This window comes from Rhizophagus irregularis, chromosome 7 (assembly GCF_026210795.1).
Source record: "Rhizophagus irregularis chromosome 7, complete sequence".
Lineage (NCBI taxonomy): Eukaryota > Fungi > Glomeromycota > Glomeromycetes > Glomerales > Glomeraceae > Rhizophagus > Rhizophagus irregularis.
In genome coordinates this window covers 923,217-950,729 of record NC_089435.1, presented here as the reverse complement: position 1 = coordinate 950,729, position 27,513 = coordinate 923,217, and the positions used below count along the sequence as shown (strand labels likewise).

The 27,513-nt window shown below is 26.5% G+C and overlaps 5 protein-coding genes across 5 annotated transcripts; 2 read left to right on the top strand and 3 right to left on the bottom strand.

The window, feature by feature from the left end:
• Positions 1-4,533: 4,533 nt before the first annotated feature.
• Positions 4,534-6,238, bottom strand: OCT59_027033 (uncharacterized protein; the record flags this gene model as incomplete). The annotated part of the gene is made up of 7 exons (XM_066136666.1): positions 4,534-4,566; positions 4,641-4,789; positions 4,877-5,086; positions 5,264-5,354; positions 5,615-5,719; positions 5,819-6,107; positions 6,174-6,238. The coding sequence occupies 7 exons, from the start codon at positions 6,236-6,238 to the stop codon at positions 4,534-4,536; spliced, it is 942 nt and encodes a 313-aa protein (XP_065993133.1).
• A 2,868-nt stretch (positions 6,239-9,106) lies between these two features.
• OCT59_027032 (uncharacterized protein) lies at positions 9,107-10,519 on the bottom strand (the record flags this gene model as incomplete). The annotated part of the gene is made up of 4 exons (XM_066136665.1): positions 9,107-9,276; positions 9,391-10,102; positions 10,184-10,392; positions 10,480-10,519. The coding sequence occupies 4 exons, from the start codon at positions 10,517-10,519 to the stop codon at positions 9,107-9,109; spliced, it is 1,131 nt and encodes a 376-aa protein (XP_065993132.1).
• Positions 10,520-13,498: 2,979 nt separating this feature from the next.
• OCT59_027031 (uncharacterized protein) lies at positions 13,499-14,191 on the bottom strand (the record flags this gene model as incomplete). Its single annotated transcript, XM_066136664.1, has 1 exon — positions 13,499-14,191. The coding sequence occupies one exon, from the start codon at positions 14,189-14,191 to the stop codon at positions 13,499-13,501; it is 693 nt and encodes a 230-aa protein (XP_065993131.1).
• A 3,776-nt stretch (positions 14,192-17,967) lies between these two features.
• Positions 17,968-18,426, top strand: OCT59_027030 (uncharacterized protein; the record flags this gene model as incomplete). The annotated part of the gene is made up of 1 exon (XM_066136663.1): positions 17,968-18,426. The coding sequence occupies one exon, from the start codon at positions 17,968-17,970 to the stop codon at positions 18,424-18,426; it is 459 nt and encodes a 152-aa protein (XP_065993130.1).
• A 1,828-nt stretch (positions 18,427-20,254) lies between these two features.
• On the top strand, positions 20,255-21,822 carry OCT59_027029 (uncharacterized protein; the record flags this gene model as incomplete). The annotated part of the gene is made up of 5 exons (XM_066136661.1): positions 20,255-20,505; positions 20,584-20,706; positions 20,789-21,227; positions 21,312-21,428; positions 21,514-21,822. The coding sequence occupies 5 exons, from the start codon at positions 20,255-20,257 to the stop codon at positions 21,820-21,822; spliced, it is 1,239 nt and encodes a 412-aa protein (XP_065993129.1).
• Between the last annotated feature and the right edge of the window lie 5,691 nt (positions 21,823-27,513).

Sequence of the window (27,513 nt, the reverse complement as noted above, 5' to 3'; positions counted from 1 at the left end):
TCCCAAACTTAAAAAAAAAGGTGTTTATATAAAAGAAAAGGTGTTTATATTATTTTTGATTATTCAATAGTATCACATGCTCCTTGTATCATATGCAGTTTACAATCTCGTAAATTTTCGAAATATTTCAACCGTAATATTACGCAGGTTTACAGTTTCGTAAATTTTTGAAATATTTTAACTGTAATATTACGCAGGTTTACAGTTTCGTAAATTTTCGAAATATTTCAACTGTAATATTACGCAGGTTTACAGTTTCGTAAATTTTCGAAATATTTCAACTGTAATATTACGCAGGTTTACAGTTTCGTAAATTTTCGAAATATTTTAACCGTAATATTACGCAGGTTTACAGTTTCGTAAATTTTCGAAATATTTCAACCGTAATATTACGCAGGTTTACAGTTTCATAAATTTTCGAAATATTTCAACCGTAATATTACGCAGGTTTACAGTTTCATAAATTTTCGAAATATTTTAACCGTAATATTACGCAGGTTTACAGTTTCGTAAATTTGCAGAATATTTTGACCGTAATATTGCGTAAATCTTACGATATTGAAAATTTACGTAATATTTCAACCGTAATATCACATAAATCTTACGAAATTGTAAACTTACGTAATATTTTGAAATTTTTCGAAATATTATGCCATAAACTTTCGTAAACTTACAAAATCGTAAACTTACGCAATTTTTCGCGCTATAAAATTTCCTGATGAGATACGTGACTATTTTACAGCATTTCTACTTATAGCAATATTAGTAATGAACTTCCAAGCGCAAATGACTAAAGATCAACTATGGTGTTCAGTCAATCAAAAATGAATCACGTTAACTTTTATTAAAGAGGATAACTTAACTAAACAAGGATGTGGTTTATCTCCTATTAATATTAACCTAAAATGTACTGTAGTATTAATGACTTCACTATGGGATAACATTGACGGGACATCAGGAAATGATGTAAAAACATCACGAAAGCTCACATTTTCAGTGAATTCTTGACTAACAAGCCTTAATGTCCACTATGCAATAAAAAAGGAAAAACATCAATTCCCATTTAAGATTTTGTGAAGAAACGTATAACAAGCCAATGATAGCATGATAGCATGCATTGCAAAGCACAAAATGTTACTATTTTATTGGATAACATAATATCCTTCTGACCTTTTTTCCTTCTGATGACATTGACTTCTTAGATTGTTTAAAAACATCATCATCCATCTACTTAATACTACCCATGACCTGATTCATAATATGGGAGGTGGTCAGTAGAAAAGGAGAAAATCCAAATTTTGGTCAAAATTTTTTTTATCAGTTTACTTTGCCAATCATGGTCATGGGAACAAAATTAGCTTAATAACCAAAAATCTTAAAATTTTTGAATTTCCCCCTTTTCTACCCTATAAAAAAATATACATACTGTTATCATACGGTATAACCGTATTTTGCGATCAGTATCTTTACAGTATGAATAATGTATTATTATCGTATTACACATACGGTATATATTCGGTATTCTGCACACCGTATCATACATATTGTATTAATGCACATATGTTTAACGTGAAAATTATACTGACATAAAGAATGATATGGCAGTGTGAACCGTACGTTCCCCACTGTTGATTAATTTGCAAACAGCACGATATCCCAGTGTGAACCGTACGTTTCCCACTGTTGATTAATTTGCGAACAGCACGATATCCCAGTGTAAACCGTACGTTTCCCACTGTTGATTAATTTGCGAACAGCACGATATCCCGGTGTGAACCGTACATTTCCCACTGTTGATTAATTTGCGAACAGCATGATATCCCGGTGTGCACCGTACGTTTCCCACTTTGATTAATTTGCGAACAGCACAATATCCCAGTGTGCACCGTACGTTTCCCACTTTGATTAATTTGTGAACAGCACGATATCCCGGTGTGCACCGTACGTTTCCCACTTTGATTAATTTGCGAACAGCACGATATCCCAGTATGAACCGTACGTTTCCTACTTTGATTAATTTGCGAACAGCACGATATCCCAGTGTGAACCGTACATTTCCTACTTTGATTAATTTGCGAACAGCATGATATCCCAGCAATCCGTATGTTTACATATTAAAAATATACCATTAGTACACGTATTTACATAGAATGTTTTTATTTTATTAATAATATAATGTATAAATAAATATAACAGATAATTTATTATTTAAATTGATATGCAATTAATAATTTGTGTAATTAAAATCTAATAAAAGAATACTTCTATTATAGTAATAAAATTATTATAATTAAATATAGAGAAAATAAAAAAAAGAAAGAATTAGTAGTTATAAAAGAAGAAGTGATAAAAAGAGATACAATTAGTAGTGATAAAAAGAAGAAAAATTAGCAGTAATAAAAAAAAAAGATACAATTAATAACGATGAAAGAAAGATACAATTAGTAGTAATAAAAGGAAGAAAAATTATTAGTGATAAAAAGAAGATACAATTAATAGCGATAGAAGAAAAATTAGTAGTGATAAAAAAAAGATATAATTAGTAACAATAGAAGAAAGATACATTTAGTAGTAATAAAAAGAAGAAAAATTATTAGTGATAAAAAGAAGATACAATTAGTAGCGATAGAAGAAAAATTAGTAGTGATAAAAAAAAGATATAATTAGTAACAATAGAAGAAAGATACAATTAGTAGTGGTAAAAAAGAAGAAAAATTAGTAGCAATGAAAGAAAGATATAATTAGTAGTGATAAAAAGAAGAAAAATTAATAGTGATAAAAAGAAGAAAATTAGTAATGATAAAAAATTAGTAGCGATAAAAGAAAGATACAATTAGTAGCGATGAAAGAAAGATACAATTAGTAGCGATGAAAGAAAGATACAATTAGTAATGATAAAAAAAAAGATACAATTAGTAGCGATACAATTAATAGCAATAAAGACCGAAAATAAAAGTAACTGTACCTATTTTATTAAATTATAAATAAATCTATTTTAGAAAAGTTCAAAAAGACAAGATAAAAAATTAGTAATAAAGAATAATACAATTAATTATATTTAAGTTTAAAAAAATATTACTTCATAAACGTTAAATATTTTCTTTTTGTGAAATGTATTTCTTTCTATATCTATTAGGCAACCTTTTATTTGGTATCGTTTAAAATTTTCTTCTATAAAAAAATGAAATAAATAAATAAGTGCAATATTTGAGATAATACTTCAAGTAAAAAGCAAAATAAAGAATAAAGAGTAAAAGAGAAACAGTTTGTATTTTTCCCAATTTATATCATTCGCGTGCATGCAAAAACAAACAAATGATCGGCATCCATGTGATAATTATCCAATCATAATCTATGAATGAAAGCGATTAAATCACATGATATATATATATCCGGGTTTATGCCGATATTGTAGATATGAATTTTTGTAAGATATAATAATATATTCGAAATTGAATTACAACATCTATTAATCTATTATGGTATAGATTTAATTTTATTCAAAATAATAAAATTTGTTCGTTATAATGCCAAACAGTCAAGTCGCGAGCAATTAGATTGATAGTTCGATTGTTAAAATCTGAAAATAGTCGAGCTCCACATATAAAAAAAAGAAATTAATAACGAAAAAACAAGAATCCGGAGACTATTAGAGATACCAACCAATAAATTGAAATCACGATTTCAAGAAAAATTCTCGCGAATTTTTCTTGATATTGCTTATTTTAAAGTTTAAAAGACTGACTAATAAATAAATTAAAATCACGATTTCAAGAAAAATTCTTGCGAATTTTTCTTGATACTGCTTATTTTTAAATTTTAAATAAATTGAAATTACGATTTTTTAAGAAAAATTCTCGCGAATTTTTCTTGATGCTGCTTATTTTAAAGTTTAAAGACCGATTAGTAAACTGAAATCACGATTTCAAGAAAAATTCTTGCGAATTTTTCTTGATACCGCTTATTTTTAAAGTTTAAATAAATTGAAATCACGATTTTTTAAGAAAAATTCTCGCGAATTTTTCTTGATACTGCTTATTTTAAAGTTTAAAGACCGATTAGCAAACTGAAATCACGATTTCAAGAAAAATTCTCACAAATTTTTCTTGATACCGCTTATTTTTAAAGTTTAAAGACCGGTTAGTAAACTAAAATGAGCAGTATCAAGAAAAATTCGCGAACTAAAATCCCAATTTCAAGAAAAATTCTCACGAATTTTTCTTGATACTTCTCATTTTAAAGTTTAAGTAAATTGAAATCCCGATAAGAAAAATTCTCGCAAATTTTCTTAAGGTTCAAAAGCCAATTAAATATAAAAATTACTGTTATTATTTATTTCAGTTCATTAATAATTTTTTTTATAAAAATGAGTTGTTTATTACAAACATATTTAACTATTTACTTTTTATTTTTTATTTTTTCATTATCTTTTTTATTGGCCGTCACTGTCCTTTTGCGTAATATTATTTACCTTTTATTTTTTTCATTATCTTTTTTTATTGGCCCTCGCTTTTTTATTGGCCTTATTGGCCGTCACTGTCCTTTTGCGTAAGGTACGTCCACCTCCTTAAGAAAAAATGATAAAAATAAGTTATTTTTAATACTTAAATTAATTAATTAATATACAAAAAAATTATTACTTGTGGCTGTTTCATTTTTTTTTCTTCTATTTCTTTCTCTTTTTCTTCTATTTCTTTCTCTTTTTCTTCTATTTCTTTCTCTTTTTCTTCTATTTCTTTCTCTTTTTCTTCAATTTCTTTCTCTTTTTCTTCAACTTCTTTTTCTTTTTCTTCCTGCTGCTGTTTTCGTTGTTGTTGTTGTAGTAGTATTTTTTGTTGTTATAGTTGCCTCTCCCTCTTTTTACGCTCGTACTTACTTCTTATTTCACGTATAAGATTGCGTTCTAATTCTTCATCCTTACTACTATCTGTTCCGCCTGTTTTTTTATATCTTTTACGAAATAAATTTAAGAGTTGACATTCTAAATCTTCGTCTATATCGGAATCGGAGTAATCCCGAATTTCAATTTCTGCTGCTGCTTCTTCACCTTCACTTTCTCTCTCTTCTTCATCACCACCGCTTTCTTCTACGTTTTTTTCCACTGGCCTCTCCTCACCTCTGCTTCAGGTTCTTTTCGTGAAATATCCATTTATTGTTTTTGCTTTGTGGTCGCCTTTGATTATATAAATATAAATTATATTTTTTGATTTTTTAAAAAATCATATTTAATTTGTATTATATTAATAAAAAAAGAAATACTTACGAACGTGCTGAACGTGTTTTTTTAATAGCTCGTATGCAAACCAATCATTGTATCCAAGTGAAATGTTAAGATCCTTAGTTTTTATTTTAAACTAAAAAAAAATAATTATAAAATTATTCTATAAATATTATATATTTATTCTATAAACATATTGATTAAAGTAAATAAAAATAAATACCTTTTTGATTATTTTAAATAAAATGTTTTTGTGTATGTCTTTATATGACAAATTATAATCAAGATGATAATCTGCACATATTCTCATTGACGACTAGTTTTATTGATTATTAATTTATTACAAAAAGCCTTGTTTGTATGAAAATTCAATTATTATTTAATGTATATACGTACCATACACAACGTATACATTTCATTCGTTATATCTAACGTACTTATCATATCTAACTTAGATATGTATTTTTTTTTTGGTTTTGCAACAAAACTTTTATTGTGTGTCTTTTAATCATACATATCATACATTATTAGTTTTTTTAGTTTTTTTACAAAATTGAATTTTTTTTAAAAAGTATGATTAGACTTATATTAATAACTTACGTCAACGGGGAAGGTTGTGGACGACGTAGAGGGTCTGCGAATATTTCCACGAGCTGATAAAGATGACACATCAACAGGAGAGGTTGTGGACGACGTAGAGGGTCTGCGAGAATTTCCACGAGCTAATAAAGATGACACGTCAACGGGGAAGGTTGTGGATGATGTAGAAGGTCTGCGAATATTTTCACGAGCTGATAAAGATGACACGTTAATGGGGGAGGTTGTGGATGACGTAGAAGGTCTGCGAATATTTGTGGACAACGCAGCAAAAGTACCATCATCTAAAGAACTTTAAAAAATAACTCATTAGTAATAATATTCATTTAAATTTATTCTTATAAAAAATCTATTATACTTTAATCTTTTCAAGATAAGTTCATTTTGTTTTTTGATTAAGGAAATTTCTTCTTGTTGATTCATTTTTTTGACGTAAACATACGAATATGAATGAGAACACGTAAAAATAAGAAAGAATACGTAAATGATAAATGCAAAATGTATGAATGATGGAGAAACACGTACCATTAACAGAAAATTCAATCACATTTATTTATGAACAATCGTGACTCAGAGAAACGCGTACCGTTAACAAAGAAAATTCGATCACAAATATGACTCTATACTATCTAGGGTAACTAAATTGTGAACAATCGTGATTCTAGAGAAACGCGTACCGTTAACAAAGAAAATTCGATCACAAATATGACTCTATCATACTATCTATGGTATGACTCTAGAGAAACGTGTACCGTTAACAAAGAAAATTCGATCACAAATATAACTCTATACTATCTAAAGTTACTAAAAAGTCGAAATGATTTATTTAACTAAAAAAAACTATTTTATAATAGATTTCAAAATCCGTTACAATTGCAAAAGTATCGATAATATCATACTATGTATCTAAAATTAACAATTCTAACAAAATGATCAATCATTATTAAAGTTAGTCAAATATAGACAATCATATTTAAAAATCGTGATTTCAATTTACTAATCAGTCTGTATCAAGAAAAATTCGTGAGAATTTTTCTTAAAATCGTGATTTCAGTTTGCTAATCGGTCTTTAAACTTTAAAATAAGCAGCATCAAGAAAAATTCGCGAGAATTTTTCTTAAAAAATCGTGATTTCAATTTATTTAAACTTTAAAAATAAGCGGTATCAAGAAAAATTCGCGAGAATTTTTCTTGAAATCGTGATTTCAGTTTGCTAATCGGTCTTTAAACTTTAAAATAAGCAGCATCAAGAAAAATTCGCGAGAATTTTTCTTAAAAAATCGTGATTTCAATTTATTTAAACTTTAAAAATAAGCGGTATCAAGAAAAATTCGCGAGAATTTTTCTTGAAATCGTGATTTCAGTTTGCTAATCGGTCTTTAAACTTTAAAATAAGCAGTATCAAGAAAAATTCCCAAGAATTTTTCTTAACAATCGTGATTCTAATCGGTCTTAATCACCATATACAGATCACAGTTGTTAGTATCAGCTGATCTTATATTTTCAGTGCTATCTTTGTGATTGGCCGCTATGCTAATAAGTTGTTTTCTAAAAAATCATGGGGCATTTTAAATTTCAGTCCATCAATATCAATACAGTATATATTTGTGAAAAATAGTTTCAGAAATCGGAAGATGATCATGATTTACGTCACAATCAAACGATTAGAATTTACAAACAAACAATTGGAATTGAGTTTAATTAGAAATCACTCTTTTATTATTACATAATAGCGTTATGACTATCTATTTTATATTATCTAACTATTATTGTTAGAAAAAAGCGCAAATTGATCAATTTTGTTAATATAACAGAATAATCATTAAAATTAAATTCGCGTTTAGCTATTTTTAGAAATTGATGGGCCTTATTTTTCAAAGGCTGATTAATAAATAAATTGAAATTGAAATTGAAATTACGATTGACAATTTTTAAATTTAAATCCAATTAATTGCGATCATCAAGAAAATTTTCTGAGAATTTTCTTGGTACTACTTATTTTTTTCGATTAATAAAATTGAGATTGCGGTCGTTACTGGATATAACGCGGTATATAAATTCTACCAATAAAATCAAATCACATGATTAAAAATAATTAAGGTAAATTATGAATTATCTTTATTATTATATTATATTATTTAATTCTTTACCCACTTCTGCGTATAAAAATCTTATAGATTCGTTTATAAATCTTTTAACTACTGCCAAAGTAACTTTTTCTGGTATAAATAAGTTATTTCATTTTTGTATTCATACCCTATCAACAATTTCTTCATCAGTAAGTCCACCCTCTAGCATTTCATCCTCAATATGAACATATCCATACGCGTTAATATCAGCTAGAAATTAACATATCAAGGTCATCAATTTTTCCATCAAAACTAAGAAATAAAAGAAATAAATATATATTAGAAGAATTTCATGCATTAAGTTCAAGAGATTAAGTTCAAGAAGAATTTCATTAAAATACTAACTTGCATTCACGCCTTCTTATTCCAAAAATAATGAACGGGAAGGTTTTTGTAGTTGACATTTTTCATAATTTGTTGATATATTGTGTTAATATCGGGTTTTTTTTTAAATTTTGTATTCCGATAAAGAAAAAGATTATCCAATTTTAATTCACGTGATCATTCAGTATATAATATATTTGATCAAACAAACACGAGTTTTGGATAAATAGTTCTGCACTATTTGGTTCGATATAACGAGTTTTCGGTATATCCAGGTTTGTAACCAGTGGCGATTGTATTTCTAATTTTGTACTTTAAAGTAAAGATGACGACTATAAAAATTAAGATAAAAAAATCAGATATAAAATTCCCATGCGCTTCGCATAAACTTTTACATTTAAAAATTATAATAAAATGGATATCAAAGTACTAACCCGAGAAATGAAATAACAAAAGAAGAAAACACCCAAACAATGACTTAAACATGAACGTGAAAGAAAGCGTCAAAAGAGAGCCAAAGAAACGGACGAAATCAGTACCAAGTGCCGAGGAACAAAAAATCAAAAAAATAATGGATTCTACTGGTAAAATTAAAGAGGAAAAGGAAGGAGGAAGGGAAAGGAAGGGAAATGAAAGAGGAAAAGGAAGGAGGAAGGAAAGGGAAGGGAGGAAAAGAACGAAGAAGGAGAGAAGAAGGAAAGAAGGGAAGAAAAGAGTGAAAAAGGAGAAAAAGAAGAGAGGGAGGATACGAGCGAAGAAGAGAGAAGAAGGGAAGGAGGAAAGGAGGAAAATAATGAAGAAGGGAGAGAAGAAGAGAGAAAGGAAGCGGAGGAAAGAGTTAAGATTCATCCATAGGAAGAATAGATTCTTCGTTATCGGCATAATATCTTGGTGATTCTTCGTTATCAGGATTGTCGTTATCAGGATAGTATCTTGGTGATTCTTCATCAATGTAATAATATTCCGCCGATTCATATTCTGCCGATTCATATCCCGCCAATTCATACACTTGTTTAAGAATATTTTCTCTTAATGAATTCTCCTCCTTCTTTTTTTGTTAATAGATTTCGTATCCTTGCTCCTCTGAAATTATTTCCCCCGTTTCTATGATCTTCAGCCAACATTCATATGCAGAGACATTAATTGATGACGATTTAAAAAAAGCTACATCTAAATTAGGAAATATGTCAACAATGAGAAAATTTTTATTGGAAAGACTTAATAGCCTATCAATTCTTTTTGCTGCTCTGAGAGTGATGGTGAGAGTTGTTAATTTAATTTTTTGTTCGCTATAATCGACAATTTTGGTATTTGTTTGATTTTTTATTGTTTGACCTTTCAATCTGATTTTGTATATGTTACAAAATATTTCGATTTTTTTATAAATCTTTAAAAAATTCAAATAATTACGAAATCCATTTCGTCTATTAATCTTTGCTTCGATATATTCCTGAAGAACATTATCATAAATTGATATTAATTGAGCGACCAGCGCTCTTATTATTTCTTCCTTACTTCGTTCGAAGGAAGATTCCTCCATTTTTAACAAATTTACCTCCGAGGTAATCTCAAAATTATCTTTTAAATTTTCATTATTAGGAGGTAGACCGATTTCTAAGAAATTGTCATTATTACATCTAAGTTCTTCAACAAAAGCTTCTTTTGTTGAAGAACTTTTTAATTTGTTCAACAAAAATTGTACATATGATTCAATTATTGTGAATTTTGTCGGGTTCATCGTAAAAGATTGTTGATCTGGGAGTTTATCGATATTTAGTAATAATTCTCGTAGATTCCTTGCCATTATAATAGCCGGAGATGATAAAAACGGTTTCTGCGCATAACAATGCATAATTAATATATTGTCAAAATGAATAGAATCTTAATGAATTAAAAGTATAAAAAAATTATTAACTTTTTTATTTTTTATTGTAATTGACTGTTTTTTTGAATCAACTTCTTCTTCATCAATTTCATTAAAATCGTTTTCTCCAAAATGAATTTGGAATATCCCAATATCATTATTTTCTAATATAGCGTTTGAATTAGAAATATTAAGAGATCTAATTTCTAATTCTTTCATCTCTTTAAATGTCTTTGAGGCGAACCTTATTAAATTTTGTTCTTTTGGAAAAATTATTAAGTAAATAAAAAAAAACTTATAATACATAAATAAAAAACATAAATTTATATATCTCATTCATTACATACTAATTTCTTTTAATTTACTTTCTTTGTCGATTGAATCCATTTTTGAGATTTTTGAGGAAAAAATTGAAGGAAGAAGAAAAAATTGAAGGAAGTTTGAGGAAAAAATTGAAGGAAAAATGAAGGAAGTTTGAGGAAAAAATTGAAGGAAGAAAATTAGTGTTAAAGATGTTAAATCGATAAAAAATTAAAGAAAAAATTAATTATAAGGGTGATTTTTGAGGAAAAAATTGAAGGAAGAAAATTAATGTTAAAGATGTTAAATCGATAAAAATCAGAAAAAATTAATTATAAGGGTGTTGAATCGATTTAAAAATCCAGAGAAAAAATTAATTGTAAAGGGTGTCTATTTAATAAACTCGAATTGATCTAAAAAATCAAGGGGGTGTTTTATTTATTAAAATAAATTTAATTACAATCTAATTATGGTCAATAAGGGTGTTGAATCGATCTAAAAATTTAGAGAAAAAAATTAATTGTCTCGAATTGATCTAAAAAATCAAAGGGGTGTTTTATTTATTAAAATAAATTTAAATTACCAATTTAATTATCTAATTATGGTCAATAATACTCTCATATATGTAATATTTATTTTGTGAATATCACAGCACAAACTGACGGTTTTGCCTTTTAATATACTCATATTGATAGTCTTTTTTACTCATCTTTTTAATTAAATGGCAGAGGAAAAATTTTTTTTTTCCTCTTATTAAAACTTGAATCAAACTTGGATGCAGTGATCCCACTACCCATGAGAATATCAAGAAAATTCCCCTTATATACAAATTTTATTTCATATGATTTCACGATCATCTTTTATAAGTATAGAGTTATCTTTAAACGTAATTGGTAACGATTCAAACAACAAACAATATCCTTAGTTTCACAAATAAAAATTACATCATCTCCATATGATCTAGCAGGTCGGGCGCAGTTTCTATTCATGCGCGATGCCGATCCCTACTGTAAACTGTATAGATAATTTCACGTGATCATATAAAAGATCCATCAGAAGTCTGATTTATAACGAAAATTTGCAAGAAATTTCCTTCATACTTGCTTAATTTTAAAGTTCAAAAGTCTGATTTATAAATTAAAAATCACGATCATCAAGAAAAATTCGCGAGAAATTCTTTGATAGAACCTTAATACTAAATTAGCTGAATTAGAATTAAGCAGTATCAAGGAAAATTCTCGCGAATTTTTCTTGATAACGACTAAAACATACTAAAAAAAACTCGTTTTTTTTTGAATTTAAAATTTTTTTTTTTTGTTCGCAAAAAAAAAAAAAAATTTAGTGTAACTGAACGATTTAATTAGATACTGCGTAATTTTTAAATTAAAACCTTAATACTAAATTAGCTGAATTAGAATTAAGCAGTATCAAGGAAAATTCTCACGAATTTTTCTTAAAAACGTGATTTCAATTTTATTAATCAGGGAATTAAGCACGGTATCACAAAAATTAAGCAGTATTAAGAAAAATTCTTGCGAATTTTTCTTAAGAACGTGACTTTAATTTATTAATCGAAATTAAAATAAGCGGTATCACATAATTAAACTTTAAAAATTAAGCAGTATTAAGAAAATTTTTGCGAATTTTTCTTAAGAACGTGACTTTAATTTATTAATCGAAATTAAAATAAGCGGTATCACATTTTTAAACTTTAAAAATTAAGCAGCATTAAGAAAAATTCTTGCGAATTTTTCTTAATAACGTGTAATTTATTAATCGAAATTAAAATAAGCGGTATCACATTTAAACTTTAAAAATTAAGCAGTATCACAAAAATTAAGCAGTATCAAGAAAAATTCTTGCGAATTGTTCTTTAACAATCGTGATTTAGATCTATTAATCTCGCAAATATTTTGCTATCATTTATTTTCTTTTTTCTTTAATATAAATATGGAATTTACAAGTATGGTAGTAAATTTACCGAACTACAGTATTTCATTGGTATGCAAAAAACTTTTATCAATGTTTTCTGGTTGATTATTTAACGTAAATTAAGACACTAAGTCCATTTTATATGAAATCATAGTACTTTAATTATACCTATAATATATACATGATTGCATATTTAAGTATTACTAAGATGTTTGATAAAAATCCACATTAATAAATTAAGATTGCAATTATTAAAAATTTTTATGAAAAATTTATTTAATTTTTTTTATTATTTATTAGAAGAAAAGTTTATTATGCCACCCGGCAACCTTAAAACTTTTCAAAAATTCTAAAGTTTTACCTAGTTATGCTACCTAGCTAACCAACCTACTAGGTAAAACTTCAGTTATATGAAAAAAAACCAAAAAATAAAACTTCAAAAATTCTAAAGTTTTACCTAGTTATGCTACCTAGCTTAACCTACTAGGTAAAACTTCAGTTACATGAAAAAAAAACAAAAAAATAAAACTTCAAAAATTCTAAAGTTTTACCTAGTTATGCTACCTAGCAAACCTACTAGGTAAAACTTCAGTTATATGAAAAAAACAAAAAAATTATAAAATCTTTAACCATGTATGTTAAAAAAAAAATTTTCATTACGACCTTTAATTTAAATAAAAAGAAAAGTTAATAAAAATATTAATAATAAAATAAATTGAAAGATATATATATAATCATTAATTACCTTTAATGACCAAAAAATATCGGCAATTTAATTATTATTTATTAATAAAAAAATATATTAATATATTATTAAAATCAAAAAGTATAAATCTAAAAATCTTACCTAAAAAAAAAATTTTGAATTAATTGTGTTGGTTGTATATAACCTTCTTTAAACAGAGGTGTGACCCGATCATTAGTACAATTTCCCGATGTTCCATGGATTGGTCCCCAACACTTTATACAAATATTCTGAAGTTCTTGTACTGTAAAAATTATACTTGGACAATTTATAAAGCCATGTTCATAATATAGGCGAATATGGCAGGGGTCTTTATAATATTCCACTGGTAATAAAAAAATATATTAATATATTATTAAAATCAAAAAGTATAAATCTAAAAATCTTACCTAAAAAAAAATTTTTGAATTAATTGTGTTGGTTGTATATAAAAAAAATTTTTGAATTAATTGTGTTGATTGTATATAATCTTCTTTAAACAGAGGTGTGACCTGATCATTAGTACAATTTGTCGATGTTCCATGGATTGGTCCCCAACACTTTATACAAATATTCTGAAGTTCTTGTGCTGTAAAAATTATATTCGGACAATTTCTGAATCCATGTCCGTAATATAGGCAAATATGGCAGGGGTCTCTATAAAATTCCACTGGTAAAATCCAGTTGGTTGTCAGACAAATTTTTATATCTTTCGCCGAATAAAGTTGTACTGGTGGTGGGGATGATGATGGCAGAGGCGGAGATGATGATGACGATGATGGAGATGAAGATGGTGGAGATGATGATGGGGGCAACGATGATAATGATGATGATAATATTGAAGGTGGTGGTGACGATGACGTAAATGATGTCGGTGGTGATGATGATGATATTAACGTTTTTACCATGCATAATAACTCATGTATTGTTTTATTCTGATTACGAGTTAATTCATTTATCGTGTCATTTTGAGTGCGTGTTAATTCAACTAAAAAATTTGATAGATTAGTGATGACTCCAAAGCTTTTATCGATATTATTGAGTATATCTTTTGTAGTAACATTATTTTCTATGACTGAAAAACTTTCGTTATCTTCAGTCATTTTTGTAAAAAAGCTTGGTGAATAAAAGAGTACTTAGTGTGAGTAAAAAAAATTTGCGTGAAAAAAAGTATTTAAAAAAAAAAATTTTGCGCGAAAAAAAGTATTTAAAAAAAAAATTTTGCGCGAAAAAAAGTATTTAAAAAAAATTTTGCGCGAAAAAAAGTATTTAAAAAAAAAAATTTGCGTATTTAAATAATGTGTGAAAATTTACTTGGTTCTAATACTTAAATAGAAGTTGATCTGCTTATCTTAAGGCTTTTTACTCATTCTGGTATTTAAGCTTTTTGGTAGTAGTTTTTTTAATACTTAATTAGAAATCGACCAGCTTATCTTGAGGCTTTTTACTTGTTCTGGTATTTAGATGTTTATTTTTGACTGTAAAACTACCATTCTAATAGGAAAAAATTTTTTACTGCATTTCTTACGTTAAATGCTAAATATTTAATAATCTTCATTGCTTAAAAATGGTTTGTAATACCAAAATTACCCAATAAATTGATATTTAAGTTATTTAAGTCTACATTTGTTTTACTTTATTAATTTCTCATTCACATAGTAATTTTTAATATTAAATAAGGTAAAACAAAAGTTAATTTACTGGACACCATGTTAAAATCATCATACGATTTGCATAATATCGACCATAAACAGTCTGAAATTTAAAAATCACAAGCCATAAATCAAATAAATTGCGTAAAATTGCGTAATATAGCATAGCCTATCTAAGAAATCAGTAGCACATAAATCAAATAAAGTCATATAGGAAAATTAATTGCGTAATATAGCATAGGCTATCTAAGAAATCAGTAACACAATATTTATGATCAAATGTTAGTATTTATGGATATTATTAATTTTTATGTAGTCATTCTCTTCAAAATGAATTAGAAGAAATTATGATTGAACAAGAATTAATTATTTGATGGTATGTACTGTAAATAGTTTGATAAAAATGTATGTATTTTTGGCTTATGCATATATCTAATTATCCATTAGTTAAAGAAGATAATATAAGACTTTTATCATTTTTGGGAAATGAATCTCATGAGTTTATTGATGTATGTGCTATTGACCATTGTGTAGGATTTATTAAAATTAATTAAACTTACTATATAATAGATAAAGAAGAACTAAATAATGATTTAGATGAATGGAAAAATTTTTTTTTTAAAATACATAATATATGAAATAATGATCTAATATAAAATAAAAATTAAATAGAATTCAATACTAAATGATTGCTTGAATTAAAAAAAAGAGCGAAAAAAAATATTTATTTATAATATGATCTGACCCTATATCACTATTTTCAAAATAGTGTGAGACTAAAATCGGGTGAAAAACTGGATGAAAACTGGTATTTAAATATACAGATGATCAATTATTTTTTTTTAATATGTCAGAGTGGCACAAAGCCAACTAATTCGTATAATTACTAGAAAAAACGGGAAACTGATTAAGCCCATCATAAAAAAATTTTTATCTGAATATTTCCATTATTCCTCCGTAATTCCATAAAAATTCTGTGATAACATGAAACGATAAAACACGGATCAACATTTTTTTTTACATGGGGCTTCTTTAATGAGATTAGATAGATTGGTTTATATAAATTTATATAATTCTGTGATACTGCTTTAGCTAATTTAGTATTAATTAAGGTTTTAATTTAAAAATTAAGCAGTATCAAGGAAAATTCTCGCGAATTTTTCTTGATACTGCTTATTTTTAAAGTTTAAAGACCGATTAGTAACGAATTTAAGAAAAATTCTCACGAATTTTTCTTGATACCGCTTATTTTTAAAGTTTAAATAAATTGAAATCACGATTTTTTAAGAAAAATTCTCGTGAATTTTTCTTGATGCTGCTTATTTTAAAGTTTAAAGACCGATTAGCAAACTGAAATCACGATTTCAAGAAAAATTCTCGCGAATTTTTCTTGATACCGCTTATTTTTAAAGTTTAAATAAATTGAAATCACGATTTTTTAAGAAAAATTCTCGCAAATTTTTCTTGATACCGCTTATTTTTAAAGTTTAAAGACCGTAAAAAACTAAATATAGTGCATGTGATATTTAACCTCATTCCTTTTTTACATCAGCTCATGATTTAAACTTATTATAAATAGCAAAGCGTAATACTGTTAAGAATTTGGTCGATTTATTATTATACGATTGAGGTTGTGAACGGGATCTCAGCCATCTTTTATGAATCAATTAAATTCAAATCTTTTGACGCCACCAGTTCATTTGATTAGATTTTATAAAAAAATTGTTTATTATTATTTATTGTATATTTTATGCTGTACATATCCGGATGTAAACTAAAAATATTTGTTTTAATATTTTAAAATAATAACGGATTAATTAATTAACAATAATAAAAAATTTAATCAAATTATTTAATTTAATGATCAAGGCTTTTAATAATCAAAGCTTTTTAATGATCAAGGCTTTTTAACGGTCAAAGCTTTTAATAAACATGGCTTAATTTTAATTAAACATCCTTATTAGATTACAGATTTCTTCTTTTCGATGATACATATAGTACCTTCAGATATTGTTTTTCGAATGTTAAAGCTAAGAAATCCAGATCTCAGCCCATCATCTATCTAATTAAAAAAATTTTGTCATATTTAGATTACCCGGTATAAATAATTTGAATTGTGTAACATTGAAAAGTGTGATATTCTTGCGTTCAATCTATTTCGTAATTATCATATCATAATTAACTAACTACGATAGCCAATCTTTAAACTAATACATTTATAATTAATTAAAATTTTAACTGGATTTTAATACTAACAAAAAAAAAGTATAATTTCTCTTATGCATTTATTTGCGGTCATTTCCACTCTTTTAGTTACCACGAACCATTTCTATAATAATAATTTTTACTAAAAAACTGAAACTACCTTTTTAGTCTTTTTTTTATTAATTTTTTATCCCTCTTTTTATCATTATTGTTTCTTTTGGTTAACTTAACCAAAATTTTTTTATTCTTATTGGATTTTTTTTTAGGGGTTTTTTTTTTAATCGGAATTTATCAAAATTTTGGATTTTTTTTTTAACCCAAAAAATATACCCTGTAAAAAATCTGATCTGTGTTTTATCTTTCCATATTTTTTTCCGTGAATGCATCATTTTAATGGAATTTATAGCCTTAAATCATGGAAATTTTCATCTCGCTAACACAGATATCCGTGAATGTATCATTTTCACAGAATTTTTACGGAAGACACGGAAAAATAATGGAAATATTCGGATAAAAATTTTTTATAGGGATAGTTTATTCTTTTTTTTGGTTTGGGTTAAGACTATAGAACTATGTCCTATGGCTTTTTGTGAGATTTTTTTTAGTCAATGATATTGTTCTGACTAATAAATTCGTGTAAAAATTTTTTTTTTAGTGAGAATTTTTGATTTAGTGAGAACTTTTTCTGTTTATTGAGATTTTTTTTTCGATTTAATGAGAATTTTTTTTATGAGATTGATTTTTTCAATATTATTTCCGACTAATAAATTTGTGAAAATTTTTTTTGATATTAACGAATTTTTTTTGTGAGGTTGTTTATAATTATATAGATATTTTGTATTAAATCAATAATAAATTTTTTGATAAATCTATATAACTAAAAAAACTATATAACTAAAAAAATTTGTCTGACATTTGGACTAGTTTTATTTGATTATATATAGATTGAAATTCGAAGAAAATAGTACCAACAAAACTTTTTTATTAAAAGACCAAAATACATATATATTTTATTAATTAGTATGCCTTTGTGTACATGTACTCATTGTAAAGCTTTAACAAATGGTATTGGAAAAGAAATTCATAGAACAACAGTAATTCGTCATATGAAAAAAGAACAAGAGGAGCAAGAACTAGAAAATGCATACCAAAGTCTTCATTCTGAAGAAAATTATTTTGAAGAAAATGAAGAAAATGAAGAAGAAAACTCATATGAAGAACGCTCATCTCCTATGGAAATATCGGAAATATCTGACAATGAAGAAATTCTTATAGAGGAAGAAAATCTTACTACCTTACATAATGATGAGGCTTCTATGGAAATTCTCTCCAGTTTTCAAGATGAGGATGAGGAAATTGATGATTACTATCATGAAAGCGATGACTTAAACCATTATGATTCTCAAAGTGAATTAGAGTTTGATACCTCTGATGATAAAGAAGATGAATTTCGAAATAATTATAATAATATTTTAAATTAGTAATTTACCAACTTTTTTTAGATAATACGACTTTTTCTAATGAATTGTTCGAAGGATTAAGGCTTTTATATGTGAAATCGAATTTTAATTTTTCTGAAGCAGCATTTAATAATATATATAAAGCCTTCAATAGAAATAAAATAAGTTTTAATAAAGTAAAAAGAAAGCTTGGTTCAATAGTAGGAATTGAACCAAAAATATACGATATGTGCGTTAATTCATGTTGTGCATTCGTAGGAGTTTTAGAAAATGAAACAAAATGTAAATTTTGTAAGGAGGATCGATATTATAGTAATGGTAAAGCGAGAAAAAATCTACCTTTTACTTCTATAATTGAGCGTTTAAAGCTTCAATTTAAAAACCCTGAAAGATCTAAAGAACTATTATATAGGCACAATTATACTTGTAATAAAGGAGAATTTGCTCATAATAACATAGGTGACATCTTTGATAGACAGATTTATCAAGAATTATTAAATGACGAATATTTTCCCGATCCAAGAGACATCGCATTTACTGCTTCTTGCGACGGCTACCAAATATTTCGTCAAAAGACCGATGATTGTTGGGTGTTCCTGTTTCTAAATAATAATTTACCTCAAGAATTAAGAGTAAAGAAAGAAAATTTAATGGTAACTTTAATAATCCCGGGGCCAAAACAACCTCAAGATTTTAATTCATTTCTCTATCCATTAATTCAAGAAATGAAATTCTTACAAGGTATATTTTAAATAAATGGTACGTAATAAATGTAATATTTATTAATAATATTTTTAATATTTACAGATGGAATCTCTTGTTACGATGGTAACAAAGAGGAACAGTTTACTCTACGTGCTAACATTCTGGCTTGGACCGGCGATATCCCTGCCCTTTTAAAGGTTCTATGTTTAACAGGACATAATTCATACTCAGGTTGCAGATTTTGTAATCTTCGAGGGACTTTAAATGAAACGAATAGACATGTGTATTATCCATTGTAACAAAATATTAATCCTAAACGATTACCAATTCGAACACATGATGAAATACTGAATAGCACAAATCAAATAGAACGTCTGGAGGGAGATCGTAGAGAAACTTATATACGTGACTGCGGTTGGTCCAATATTTTAAAATAAAAATAAATTCTTAGTAATTAATATTAATATATTTTCTCAATTTTAAAAATTTTTTGTTTAATAAAAAAAATTAGGAATTAAAGGAAAGAGTATTTTATTTGAGTTATCTTCTATAAATTTTCCACGTTCATTTCCAGTAGATATCACAGGTCAAAAAGTGAAAAATCAGGCATCAATCAGTCACCAATCGGTCACCAATCAGGTACCTGATTGGTGACCGATTGGTGCCTGATTGGCATTTTCGCCAAATACCGTCACCAATCAGGCAGTTTACTAACTTTTGATCCAGTGATCAGAAAAGAATGAAATATAGCTCATTGGAATCGTCTCAACAAGACGAATCTAATAGTAGTAAAATCGCATCTCTAGGATTAAAAGTTAATAAAAAATTAAATAAAATATAAATGATACATTTTTATTTTTATATTTTACTTAATTTCTCATCAAGTATTAATCCTAGAAATGCAATTTTACTACCATTAGATTCGTCTTGTTGAGACGATTCCAATGAGCTATATTTCATTCTTTTCTGATCACTGGATCAAAAGTTAGTAAACTGCCTGATTGGTGACGGTATTTGGCGAAAATGCCAATCAGGCACCAATCAGTCACCAATCAGCTACCTGATTGGTGACCGATTGGTGCCTGATTTTTCACTTTTCGACCTGTGTATAATGCACCTTTTTTTCGAAAATGTTGCACCCCATATGTTTCGACATTGGATAGGAAAATTCTATCCAAAAAATAATGAATGGAACTCAAATGAATATACAATAAGTTCTAAAACATGGGTTGAAATTGGTGAAATCATGGAACGAAGTAGATCTCATATGCCACCTGATATTGGACGTCCTCCACGCAATATCGTTAAACATTCAGCTGGGTTTAAAGCTGTAGAGTGGGCTAATTGGATCATTTTATTCTCTTTACCATTACTAAAAGGGCGATTGCCGCAAAGGTAATAAAAAAAATCAAATTGTTGGCAGATAAAATAATAAAAAGTCTGCTGATAACATTATTTAACTTAAAATAATAGTAACCTCTTAGGATGGTCAAGATTTGTTGAAGCTGTCAAGTTATGCATTCAACCTCTAATAGAATTTGAAGAGCTAGATTTAATTCGAAATTTATTAATAGAATTTTACAATCATTATGCAAAGTAATTTTCTTATGAAATTTATATATGCCTTTTTCTTAAAACGATATTTTTATTGATCGCGTGAATTTTTTTTGTGCAATAGTTTATATGGCATTGGAGGAGAAAGATTACCGGCATTTTTAATTTCTTTTCATTATTTATTACATGTAATAGATTTGATTGAAGACTTTGGCCCTTGTCGTGGATTTTGGCAGTTTCCGATGGAGAGGTTTTGTGGAATGTTAATTCCACTTGTTAGCTCTCGAAAACTACCATATGTGAATTTGTTTAATAATGTGTTGATGCAAGAAAGATTTAAGTATCTGCAACTTTTACCAATATATAATGAAAAAGTTTTTTCCAATTTTAAAGAAAAAGAAAAAAAAACATGGCTGGTGCATAGAGTATATTCTAATGAATTATATGTTCACGAATACGAATTTTATTCACCATTTGTTAATTGTGTATTAACAAAAAATGAAGTCATAAAGTTAAAGCAATGTTATGCAGCTATATTTCAAAAGAATACTAGCGAAATTACGGTGATTTTATATTATAACTCACATAATAATATGTATAAGAATATTCTTTTTTAAAAAAAATAATATATAATTTTTTTTATATAGAACATTAAAGAAAACTATGCTAAGTATGGAAAACTTCGTACAAAGGATGGTAACATTATATCATCTAAGTGGTGGAAAAAAGAAAATGATAGTAGTCGAAATGATTTTTGCGTCGCTGTAAGAAATAAATATATTAATTATTATTATTGTTTCATTATATATTCAAAATTCAAAATATTAATAAGATAATTTTATTATATAGATTAATTTAACTGTTGACTTACAAGAAAGAAATTACCGTGCTTCTCTAAATTTGAGAGAAAAAGAAATTTTTGGACAAATTGAATATTTTATGGTTCATGAATTTCAAAATCAAGAGCGAATGTTTGCATATATTCGAAAAATCAAAAAATTAGAGAAAAATAGTAGTGTGAATTTAAAATTTTTTGATAGTTTTGGTTCTTTACAATATGTGGAAGTAATTGGTATTGATAGAAATGTCAGATTTTTTGAAGTACTCCTTGAAAAAAAAAAATATTATTATATAATAGATAAATATGAAAATTGGTAATAAAAATCTTTACCTTGAAAATTCATATTATTAATTCTCTAATAAATAAGAAATATTTGCTTAAATTTTTTTTTCTTTGAATTTACATAAATAAGAAATTCTCGCGAATTTTTCTTAGTGATCGTGATTTTAGTTTACTAATCGGTCTTTAAACTTTAAAATAAGCAGCATCAAGAAAAATTCGCAAGAATTTTTCTTAAAAAATCGTGATTTCAATTTATTTAAACTTTAAAAATAAGCGGTATCAAGAAAAATTCGCGAGAATTTTTCTTGAAATCGTGATTTCAGTTTGCTAATCGGTCTTTAAACTTTAAAATAAGCAGCATCAAGAAAAATTCACGAGAATTTTTCTTAAAAAATCGTGATTTCAATTTATTTAAACTTTAAAAATAAGCGGTATCAAGAAAAATTCGCGAGAATTTTTCTTGAAATCGTGATTTCAGTTTGCTAATCGGTCTTTAAACTTTAAAATAAGCAGCATCAAGAAAAATTTGCGAGAATTTTTCTTAAAAAATCGTGATTTCAATTTATTTAAACTTTAAAAATAAGCGGTATCAAGAAAAATTCGTGAGAATTTTTCTTGAAATCGTGATTTCAGTTTGCTAATCGGTCTTTAAACTTTAAAATAAGCAGTATCAAGAAAAATTCGCGAGAATTTTTCTAGAAATCGTGATTTTTAGTTTACCGTATACGGAATTTATTTTTATTTTTTTTTTTTTACCGTATACGGAATTTAATACGGAATTTATAAAAACGTATATCAAATATATATAAAACGTATCATTTCCATATACAGATTTCTTATAGTTTGAACTTAAAATAAAAATTCAACGATATTAAGGAAAATACTCGCGAATTTTCTTAAATTAAGCAGTAGATCGGTTGAACCTTAAAAAATAAGCGGTATTAAGGAAAATTTTCGCGAATTTTTCTTAAATTAAGCAGTAGATGTAGATCGGACTTTGAACATTAAAATTAAGCAGTATTTTGCGCTTTAAAGATTAAATACTATTAAGAAAATTTCACGCGAATTTTTATTGATGATCGTAATTTAAATTGGACGTTAAAAATAAGCAGTAATAAGAAAATTTTACTGATCAGGGTTTGTACTTTAAAAAAAATTTATTAAGGAAATTGTCCCGAATTTTTATTAATGAATGCGATGTGGTATATGATGAAAGATCATATTCATGCCTTCCGAGCGTGTTTTTTCGAGAAAATATTTTTCGGTGACGTATTGTATCTGTTTAAATATTATGGAATTGAATTTTTTACCATTTTTATATTGGCGTCCATGTAACAAGAAGGGTTTAAGTTGATTCGAAAAATCTTCCTGATTTAAAATACTATGCGATAGTCTATTCTATCGTTTCACTTGATTTGGCGTTCGTTCGATATCAAATCGCAATTTGGAATATTCTTTATAATATACCCATTTTGGTGAGTGTCACTGAGTGATCGTAAGCAATATTAGCAGGATTTTCCATAACCTTCATTTTTTCTGTATGGTATTTTCGTAGTGTGACTTTATAACTGACATCTAACCTACTGGAGTGTATTCTTTTAAGTTGAGCATGGGGTCTACCGTATGTAGGGTTGACAACGCCGTATCTAGTATAAAGTTGTAAAGTTAATAAAAACAATAAAAACAAATACAATATCCAGTACAACTATAGAAAATACGTTATAAACGTATGAATTTAATATAGTATACACAGTCTTTAGAATAATACATTATATACGTATGGATTAAATATACCGTATCCTTCATTTATAATATTTTTTGCGAACAGTATACAAAATACTGATATACAGTAGAAATAGTATACGTTTCAAACGTATGAATTTAGATACCGTATCACACAGTATGTTTACCGTATACTTTATTGTATTTTTTGCTAAACACATTTTGCGAACAGTATACATTATACTGTTATACAGTATATAAAAATACGAACCGTATCAAAGATACATGTATACAGTGTAAAAACCGTATGCATATTTTTTATAGGGCTACTGACCGCCTTCCAATTATACGAAAAAATTTCCCAAGACTAAAAATGATTGATTTCTTGACGTCTTTCTTGGGTGACACATAATGATGCTCTCAAAGCTTGGAGAAACTCTCCATATTACCACACGCAAAATGAAACAATATTACGATATTACAGGTCACGTAATTCACAATATTGATGAAAAAATAGAAGCAAACATTCAGATCATGCCTCCCTAGGATCAGATATGACAGCAAGATTTCTGTTAGAACCCTTGTATGTTTGATTAAACGTGGAAATTTCTTTCAACAACAATATATATTAACGCATCATACAATTTTTTTTAATAACGTTTTCAAATATTTATCTCTTCAACCCATCTTTTATTAGCACTTTAAAGTATTACTTTGAGTTTTCCAAAATTTTTTGATTGATTATAAAATCCAATCAGTCCAATCTGCTATCTATTAATTTGAAATATATATAATAGTTTCTATAATTCTATAATATTCACTGCGTTGACCATAATAAAAAGATGTTAATGTAAAAAAGTAAAGATTAATTTTTGGAAAAAAATTTTTAAGATTATAAGAAAAGCATCTTTATCTAATAAAATTTGGTAGACAAATGAGTATAAATTGAATATACTCAATAAAACTATTAAATACAGTATATATAGAAAGTCATTATACTAATATAATTGAAAATGTGATAGTTACATTCAATAGTAATTTTTTAAGAATTTGACAATATATATATATAATAAATGATTATTATAAATTAAAAATCCTGTCATGTTCACAAATACACATAATATAAAAAAAAAATTTTTTTTGGAGTATTACCTGAAAGCCCTTAACACTAGTACATAGAAAGATAAAAGGAATATTAGGAAGTGAGATAAAGAAAATTTCCTGGACGTCATAGTTCGGTAGTTATTTGATATCGTAAACAAGTTCATAATGCATAGAAAAATAAATAGCCAGAAAATAATAATCAACAGAATTTCTTGATAGTCCAAAGTTTAAGAAGAACCTGATGTCCAGTCGTTCGGCACGTGATGATGTATGTACAACAATAAAGAGATTTTGGACTTAATAACAGTTTCCTCTCTCGAAAAGTTTATGACTTGATTTAGAAGTTTCTGATTCAATACAATTGAGGTAATTTAATTTAAAAATTAAAGATACTAATAATGAAATGTTAATTGTTTTGCTATTGACAAAGGTTTTACAAAAATTTAAAATCGGTCAGAAAACAACCGATCACATGATTCTAAATCAAGCCAATAAAATTTTCTTTCTTTTTTTATAGAATATTTAAATTTTAAATATTAATATTTTAAAATTTCAAACTCTTAAACAAATTTTTTTTCTTTAATAAGCAATTAAAATTTGGCTGGCTATTTAATGTTTCAATTTTTGCTCTTTATAGCCAAACATTTCAAACATAACAAATTATTTACAACAAAGACCAGGTGAAATAATTAAATTTACAACCAGTGATCAAATCAATCTATGATTCAAGTCATACATTACTCTTTCATAATATGGATAATATGGATGAATGGTTTCAAAATTCTTTGATACTGGTTTGCAATAATTTCCATTTTTAATGTCATCTATTAAGCAATAAATCTTTATTGTAAGGAGAAATTCTAGTTCTCAAGATTTTTTACATTCTTCTAGTTATTTTATATTAATTTTAATTTTTAGTTACAAAATTATGCAATTACATGAAATAAATAGATTGAATATACTGGTAAACCATAAACTCTATCTATTAATTAATATTCGCTAATATTAATGATGATATTGTATTTAATTATTAATATACCTTATTTAAATCATTTATATTGATTATTTTAGCTTTAAAACTAATTTTTATATCTTCAGTTCTTTACTATTATAATTCCAAAAGTAATAATACGGTAATACTTTTTTAATATTCTATATTAGGTACTATAAAGTATAAGTAACCAATAGCAATGCTAGGTATCCATCATGACGAGAATTATTTGCTTGTGATATATTAAAATGGATATAAATTTTAAATGAATAAATAACTCGTAATGATAGAAATGTATTATATGGCTAATATTAAAATGGAAAACGATTTAATATTAAAGATTTTGGATCATGTAGACCAGCTATACTTCATATGGTTCCCAAAGTTATACACATATTAATATAAACTTTTAAATTAAATATAAATTTTTGTTGAACGACTAAGCTTTAGTAATTTTTTTTAGAAATTTTAGTAGCTAGAAATTAAGAAAGCAGAGTTATTTTTGTTATTTGAAAAAAGTATGCGTTTAAAAAATACTTATATATATATTGAATTTTATTTTTCATAACTTGCTAGTTATGTTTAGATTATTGGTAAGGTTAAACAATCATGAATAATTTCTTAATTTATAAAATTCTGAATTCGTATTTATTTTAAAAATATTTTAATGGTAAAAATTATAATAAGTAAGATTATATAATAATGTTATTTAAATATGATGATTTTATAATTCATATTGATATTTTGAATATACTTGAATTAAATAAATCGATAAATATTTGCATATAATTAAGTTTTTATTTACCGAGATTATCTAATTTTTGAATCTTCGGATTTAAATCCAAGTTCCTCCGATCAGTTCGGATTTACGTAAAAACTTTCCTAAATTCCATTATATCTTGGCTTCTGTGTTTTATTTTTACAAAAGTAAAAATTATTTTTTTTTCTTTTCAGCCATTAAACAACCAAAACTTCTGCGTAAATTATTACAGCAGTAATAGATTATATTTATTAGAGATATGGTATAATGAAAGGAATCATCGACTCAGAACCAGAAGGACTATTAGGACCTAAAAATAATGAAATAGAGTTAATAAGAAACAAAGTGTAAGCAGAATGTAAGTTATAAATAAAAATAAAAGAAAAGAAAAATATCTTGAGACTGAAAGAACTGAGGAAATGAACCTATACTGAAAATGATGACATGATCATATGTCCAATCAAAAATATTAGATCTGTTACGTGATCAAAGACCTAATAAAAATTAATAAAAGCATCTTATAAGATTTTACTAATAATTAATAAAAAAAAACTTAATTAAAATTCACATAAAAAAATAATGACAACAAAAAAACTGATTATATAAATGATTTACAATGAAGTAAAAATAATTTTTGTAAGGGGATGGCCAGAAATGACGAAATTTAAGGGTAGAGTCTATCACGTGATACTTCATATAGATCGACTTGTCAAATTCCTTATTTTCATTTTTAGGAAATGTAAAATTAAAACATAATTCTGGATAGAATTATATTAACTACAAGTGTCTAAAAATAGAAGATGTATAACATCATGGCTGGTCTGAAATCTTTGCCAGGCTATGCCGAATATATTAGCTTTAGAGTAAGGGGTGATGTTTAGCGTCATTTAGCATCACATGATCATGTGCAAGCCCGAGTTCCAAATATTTATCTGAGGGGCAAATGTGTCATTCTTATACATGTATGACATACTATCTTATACAACCTATATTATGTGACATATACGTTGTATAAAAACATAGCAGCTGATCGTATAAGAACGATACATTTGCATCTGAGGGATGGATTTTTTTTGTGGTCCAAAACTTATTTGTCACCTGTTATTTGTCACCAAACTTGGCATAACCTGGCACAGATTTCAGATGTGC